Source organism: Vulpes vulpes, chromosome 5 (assembly GCF_048418805.1).
Source record: "Vulpes vulpes isolate BD-2025 chromosome 5, VulVul3, whole genome shotgun sequence".
NCBI classification, from domain to species: domain Eukaryota; kingdom Metazoa; phylum Chordata; class Mammalia; order Carnivora; family Canidae; genus Vulpes; species Vulpes vulpes.
Genome location: NC_132784.1, coordinates 133,379,292 through 133,387,060, shown reverse-complemented (window position 1 = coordinate 133,387,060; position 7,769 = coordinate 133,379,292). Strand labels below are relative to the sequence as shown.

At 42.1% G+C, this 7,769-nt stretch overlaps 1 protein-coding gene across 1 annotated transcript; it reads right to left on the bottom strand.

Annotated features, from left to right (window-relative positions):
- Window positions 1-2,079: 2,079 nt before the first annotated feature.
- Window positions 2,080-7,757, bottom strand: MRPL32 (mitochondrial ribosomal protein L32). Its single transcript, XM_026006655.2, has 3 exons — window positions 7,588-7,757; window positions 5,070-5,251; window positions 2,080-2,621 (listed from the first exon to the last, which is right to left on the bottom strand). Exons 1-3 carry the CDS (start codon window positions 7,715-7,717, stop codon window positions 2,367-2,369), a joined length of 567 nt encoding a protein of 188 aa, XP_025862440.2. The 5' UTR covers window positions 7,718-7,757; the 3' UTR covers window positions 2,080-2,366.
- Between the last annotated feature and the right edge of the window lie 12 nt (window positions 7,758-7,769).

The following is a 7,769-nucleotide window of genomic DNA, read 5'->3' as shown; positions in this document are numbered from 1 at the left end:
CACCAGAGTTTTAGAAACTGGTAATCTGGTAGGACCTGGGTAAAGAGGAGCCAGGAAGATGGAGGGGAGTACCATTACACTCGGAGGGGACATGCTGCTCCTCGCCAGCATCTCCCAACCATAACATGACTTGAATGCTGTGGAGACTTGTTCTCCAAAGTGCCTGGTAAAATGTCTCCACATCTTGAGGGCAGGGGGCAGACAGGGAGGAGGATCATTTCCAATGTTCAGAAAAATTAACACATCAGTATACATGATTTAATTCAAATTCATCATGCTGTTTCTTTCCTGATAGTAAAACCTGGTAGTATGAAATAATAAAATGTATTTCAAAGAGAACTTTTAAGGGGACAACGTCTTCAACAAAATGACAAACACTCCCTTTTAGGACATGGTTTCCTAGGAGAAACTAGACATCCCGTTTTGCTATCTAATTTGGGGATGCACTTCATAGAACGTTTATCTGTCCAAACAAAAGCATATCCACATATGCTCACTAGGTCTACCTGCATGTAGAACAGGCCGCTAACTCAAAGGACAATGTGTTAGCGAGGGGCGTCCTGTGCAACGATCTGCTAACCAGTCAGCCGAGATGCGGAGTAGGCCTGGAAGATTCAGGGGTGTACTGAGCTGGCCTCAGCTTTCATGAATCATGGATTCGACCTGAAGTATATTTAAGTTTGACACACTGTACTGCTAAAGCTTGTCAGAGTTTAAGAAATAATTATCTGTGGAGGATTGCCTTAGTATGAACACCAGGTAACCAGTCCCTCTAGGATCCCAATTTGATGCTTACATAGAGCCAAACTTTGGAAGAGTTATTTAGTGGGATTCCAATACTTTGGAAGTTTTAAGGATTTGCTTTTACTAAATTGTACTTCAACACAGTATTGGTCTATACTGTACCTCACGAAATGGATTCATTTTACTTCTAGGAATACTAACATGGATTACTCCACCATGGAATCGTCATTATGAAGTCCCATGGGAGAAATGGCCCTCAGTTTCTAGTAGCAAGATAGTTGTATATTTCTGGAAGATGTGTCTAACCTTATGAAGAATTATCCATGAAGGTTCTTTCAAGGAAAAGAAAATTTAATTGAATTCATTGTTTATTTCCAGTAACTATTCAGGCTATTGTGGCATGTGTTTTATTTAAATATATCTTTAGGCTTTATATTATTTTACCTACTGATTTTCCATTTAACCGTAAGTCCCTTACTTACAAAACTCAGTGTGTGTGTGTGTGTGTGTGTGTGTGTGTGTGTGTGTGTGTGTGTGTTTTAAAGATTCAAGAGAGCCAGCATGCGCACAAATGGGGAAAGGGGCAGGAGGGGCTCTTAAGGATGCCCCACTGAGCACAGAGCAGGGCTCATCTCAGAACCCTGAGATCATGACCGGAGTCAAAACCAAGAGTCTGATGCTTAACTGACTGCGCCACCCAGTGGCGCCTCTCAGTGTGCTTTAATAACTTCTCTCACCTCCCCCCCACCCCCAATGAGGCAGGAAACATAAAATAGCAAACTTCCACTTCCAGATAAATACAAGAATGGGGTAGAGAGAGGGAAATTTTAAATGAATTACATTAAGTTAAAAAGGGCATCGCTTTACAGTAAATTATAAAAATAATAAAATAAAAAACAAACTAAAAGGATACACCAGAAGAAAAGTGAAACACACAACATTCATAATACATGTTCTGTATACTAGTGAATTTACTCACATTTCCTTTTAAAAACCTCTTCCCAAACTATAAAATACAAATCCCATGAGCCATCTAATGAATTCTGAATGTCATTTTGATTTAGTGTAAAATGTGAAGAGCTATTTCTAAGTAAATTAACAGTAATACAGCCCATATAAAGCGAATTCTACCAAAGGCAATTTTAACTTGCTAAAACAAAACTGAACAGAACACAACCGTCCTCTTACTGCCACAACCAGCATCTTAAAAAAAAAAAAAGAGAAAACTATAATTCAAATAATAACCTATTTCTAGGTGTTACTTAAATGAAAGTATCTGTGTATTTTTGTGTAAGAAAAATCACTGGCAGACAAAATCAGAACCAAAACACGTAATTCTTGCTATGAATTTTAAATCATTTATTTTTTTGTACTGGAAATTTTATATTCGGTATAACAGAAACATATTAATCTGTTGTGTCTCTGTATAAACCATTATTTTCAGAGTTTACTCCTGGTTTATTCTTCAAATTACCCAAACGAAACTAACTGCTTCGAGAGAATGTTTTAAACTAGACTGATGATTTAAAAACAAGCACAAAACCAACATGAGAATAAAAAATTTTCCCCCCTTTCAGGACAAATGTTTTATATGAAGTTATCCTCTTCAAACCTCTTTGGTCTTAATTCTGGGTGAACCAGGATGGTCGCTTCCTGTCTCGTTCAATGATTCTCTTACCCTGATCTTGTATAGACGGTGCCTCTCCTGTGTACAGCACCACAGTCTCCACGGGAGGAGCCTTGAAAGGGCCCCCTTCTTGTTTCCCTATCTGTCTTCTGATTTCTGTAGTCTCCTTGCACACCTTCTCATAGCAAAAGCCGCAAAGGACATGTTTCAGTTTCAGGTGACCACATTCAGGACAAACGTCAATATTGTTCTTTAAAAAAACAAAAAACAACAAAAACATATTTTAACAAGCAAAATAATGCACATGTGACCATGCACAAGAATCATGCTTACACTTGAACTTTCTTGGGCTGCTCATGTTGCATAAGGTCATATGCCATCTAGTTCAACCTTACTTTATTTTTAAGCAGGTTCCAGGCCCAGTGCAGAGCCCAACATGGGGTTTGAACTCATGGTGCTGACATCAAGACCTGAGATGAGATCAAGAGTTGCACATCCAACCAACTGAGCCACCCAGGTGCCCCTCAATGTCACTTTAATAAGGGAACTGAGGACAAACGAGTTTGAATTAATAGAAAAAGTGGGATAGAACTCAGCTCTACCAACTATGAACCTGGTACATTCTTACTTAAATACAGCAATCATATTATGTAAAATGATACTCCATTTCCCCACCTTCAAATACTAAACATCTAATAGGGAGTCCTTCAACACAATGGGACAATCCATACAGCTAGCAAATTAGCAAGAGACCAGGGAAAGGGAACTCCCTTTTTCCTTCAATCTACCCCTGGGGAAAACAAGGTGACAAACATTACAGTTGGCTGCCCCTAATTCATCACTGTAACTTAAATTCCTGTATGAAGCCTATGGTGTAGTATAATATATGCGTTAATAGTTGGTATATGGGGTCTTTTTTCTTTTTATGAATGAATACCGATTACTCCTTAATGTAAAACTCCCTTTAATGTGCTACAATTTGAGAATGAGTTTTTACACACATCTACCCAACTTTAATAAGACAATTGCAACCTTTAAAGAAATCTTTTCAGTATGTTCTAAAAGTAGATTTAAAGTAGAAAAGAAAAAATTGTAAATAGGAACATCAAAGAAAGTCCAAACACTTCTTAAGATTAACATACAAACCTTTGTGAGGCAATGACAAAAAAGAATTTCATTTTCTGAAAGGAGGAAAAAAATCTCACAAATGACATGCCTCCCCAATTTCGACCCCAGGTCTAACTGGAAGTATGGGAGCCATACCCACAGTTAGTGCTCTCCTCCTCATTAAAGCACTAGCATTAATATACTATGTGCGGCCAGAAACAATTCAGTGAAGAAAATGAATCCACAGGGTACCGTTCTTTTCCCTCAGAATAAATGCAGTGAGGGGAATCATGAAACAGATTGGTATAAGCTCTCATTCCTAAAATCATAAATTCTCTCAACCAAATTGCATATAATATTATCTTAATGACAAACTTTTCAGTTCCAGACTTTAAGTCGAGTTCCAAATGTGACTCAGTAGTACTTTTTGGCTTAAGTTCTAAGGGTGAGGTTTAATACTGAAATGCTGGAAGTTTATGAAGTCAGTTCTCTGTTCTTGAGCTTCATCTACACTGTGCTGCTGCTGCGGAGTGTCATGGGGCAAAAAGCAACTCAAATCATGGCTGTGAAAGCCATAGTTAACAAATGAAAGGTAATAAACACTATAATTTATGTTTATTAGATCAATGAAGAGTATATCCATGGGGCAGGGAGAGAGGGAGAATGGGTGTGGAAATCTGGAATTGTCTGAGGACAGGAACACACCAGAAAGTTCTAAGAGAAAAAAAAAATGTGAAGTTCAAGAATCAGACTGCCTAGCTTCACATCCTGGCTCTGCCACTTAGTTGTTTGTGACTACAGCCAAATTCTTTTTGCCATAGTTTCTTCATCCTAAAAATCAGCAAAGCTATATGTACTTTGGAAGGCTGTTTTGAGGATCTGGTGAGGTAATTCACATAAGCGCTTAGACACGTCACAGGCACTTAAATGATGTTAGCTATTTTTATTAAAACCTACCTAAGGATTTTCTTTCACAGTATTTTGTCACAGTGAAGAACATAATACATATGCAACGGTTAGTAAAACTTGAGATCCATAATACCTACCGCTGTTCTGACTTTAATTTTAGGCTCTAAGGATGCCTGGGTGGCTAAGTGGTTGAGTGTCTGCCTTCAGCTCAGGGCAGCTCAGGGCGTGATCCTGGAGTCCCAGGATCAAGTCTTGCATCAGGCTCCTTGCATGGAGCTTGCTTCTCCCTCTACCTGTGTCTCTGCCTCTCTCTCTCTGTGTCTCTCATGAATAAATAAATAAAAATCTTAAAAATAATAACAATTTTAGGCTCTGCCATTATTAAGATGTTTACCCATATATATGACTCTAAAACACCAGCTCATAACAAATGTCACATGGGTTTATTCACAACCTAGTCCTCTGTCCAGACGCCAAACTCTCTCCTTGACTGTGGTCCTAATATTTAGGCTATAGGACAGCAGGCATATAAACATACACAATGAAAATGCTCTATCTTATTTAGGCCAGAGGAAAGTACACATAGAAGCTCTAAGAATGATTTACTCATAGGCTACGTAAGTACAAAGAGATGCAGTGATGGATAAGAGAGAAAGCACACCCACAAAAATCAATGTATTACCTTAACTTTAATAAGCTTCTGTGGGTTTCTTCTCCTACAGCGGTTAACTTCAATGCTGCGCCTGTTCTTTGGAGCTGCCATCCAGAAGATACTATCCAAAAGGCTGGAAATCTCCTTACTTCCACTGGTGTCATGTGCCGGTTCTGTAAATACAGCCGGACCTTGGACTGCTAATGCGGGTCCTACAAAAACATAACATGGAAATATAGGATGGATTTCTAGTTTCTAAATGACTCTATGACATCTATCATTCTCCTTAACAATCAACAGTGATACAGCAACAGACATATGTAAAATTCATAACATTACACTCAACAGACATTTAACAGAAGCCTCAGCTACTAACATACACTAAAACTCATACAGAAAGCAATATTAAACAACATGAATTGAGTTTTTTCTTAGGGGCACTGGCTGAAATGAATCTCTGAAATTTTACCAAGTTTCTTACCTTCTGAAATACGACCCCAGGGGTTTAGTAGTAAACATGAATAAACCACTCAAACTGTCCACATTCTACTCGGTAGGCAGTTCCTATTTACCTTATAAGGAAATCTAAGCTTGAGATTTCCAAAATGTATTTCCATCCTGGTCTCAGACAACTGCCTCTTGGCCCCTTTTTATTATATTCCAACTGAGCTGGTTCCTTTGTCATACAGCCGGGTAGGCCCTTTAAGTCACTTAGCTCTTCTTATGAAGAATAGAATATTATTCTATTAAGGATAATAATTCTATTAAGAATAATGTTCCATTTAGAATAATAGAATATCATTATTCTATTACCGTCGGTTCCCTGAAGAAAGGGACTGGCTCACCACTCTGCATAATACTTACTTATATGACTTATCAGTTTCAGTTTTTTTCCTAAATTGTCTATAAAATCAAAGACCTTTTATCCTTTCCTTGTTCTTCCTCAGACCTGGAATCCTTTAGGAACTCTTAAAGATCCACAAAGCTAACAGTTAGCAACCGGTATTCCTTTCCAATTCACCTGTAAAAATAACTGCTAAGCATAGCTAAGTGGTTAACAGCACAGGCCCCATCCGGCTGGCCTGTGTGACCTTGGGGACCTTCATGAGCCTCATCCTTCCGCCCAAAAGTGGTGCTTCCTAACAGGGTGGTGTGGAGATTTCCAAGGAAGCACTTTGGCATATCATGGGCTCTCCATTCACACTCCCTGGGTGTTATGTTCAGGATACCTTGGAAATAAGGGTAAAGGGGATCTCTGGATGGGTGGCTCAGTGGTTTGGCCCTGCCTTCAGCCGGGGTGTGATCCTGGGGTCCCTGGATCGAGTCCCACATCAGGCTCCCTGCGTGGAGCCTGCTTCTCCCTCTGCCTGTGTCTCTGCCTCTCTCTCTCTCATGAATAAATAATTTTAAAAAATTAAAAATTTTTTAAAAATTAAAAAATAATAATTAAAAAAATAATTAAAAAAAAAAAAAAAAGAAAGGTAGAATGGGGGGCAGCCCAGGTGGCTCAGCGGTTTAGCGCCGCCTTCAGCCCAGGTCGTGACCCGAGGTCCCGGGATCGAGTCCCGCATCGGCCTCCCTGCATGGAGCCTGCTTCTCCCTCTGCCTGTGTCTCTGCCTCTCTCTGTCTCTCCCTCTGTGTCTCTCAAGAATAAATAAACAAAATCTTAAAAAAGAAATAAATAAGGGTAGAATGCAAATGCCAAAGTAATGACAACTTTAACATCAAAGTCAATGGTGTTAAGTGACACACGGACAGGTCACCAAGGACAATGACGTGGTCATTAACACCTTACAACAAGAGGCTCGTAACCTAAAAATCAGCTTAGGGGGGAAACGCGGGGACCGGCAGGATGCAAACTGCAGAGAGCCCCGATAACCACTAAGGAGGCCAAACTGCTTCAGGAGGTGGGGCAGCCCCGGTGGCTCAGCAGTTTGGCCACCTTCGGCCCAGGGAGCGATCCTGGAGTCCCGGGATCAAGTCCCACGTCGGGCTCCCCGCATGGAGCCTGCTTCTCCCTCTGCCTGTGTCTGTGTCTCTCTTGAATAAATAAATAAAATCTTAAAAAAAAAAAAAAAAAACTTAAATAAAAATATTTCTTAAAAAAACCAGAGAGTGCGCGGAGACCCTATACTCTGAACTGACAGGCTCGGGTTACATGCTCTCTCTGTGTTTTAATGTAAGACTTTATTTGCATGAGATGGGGAGATGGGGAGATGGGGAGAGCGAGCGAGCCCGCGGCGGGGCCCGACCCCACCACGACCCCGCGACCCCGGGGGCGCGACCCCACGCCCGGAGCCCGAGGCAGACGCTGGCCGGACCGAGCCACCCAGGCGCCCTGTTTCAGCTACGCTCTGTGCGTGCACTGGGCCACGCCGAGGGCTCTTCCTGCTTTTAGGGCTAAAGCGGGGCCAAACCAGCTGTTTGTAGTCTCAGGTAGGGAGTCCGGCCTGGGGACGTCCCCTACCCGCGGTTAGACGCCGCGTCCGCCAGGCTGCCCGGGGCCCCTCCTCCCGTTCCTCCCCCTCCGCGGCCTCCCTTACGTACCCCACGGAGGCCCGGGAAGGCCTGGCCGGCTCTGCTGAAGCGTCCGCAGTAGCAGCTCCCAACCGTTCCTGAGCAGTCCCCGGGCCGCCGGCCTCGGCGGGACCACAAGCACCAGCACGGCCGACGCCATCTTTCCCGCCCGGAGGCCACGCCCACCGGGCTGCTGGGGCCGCCCCCCGCTC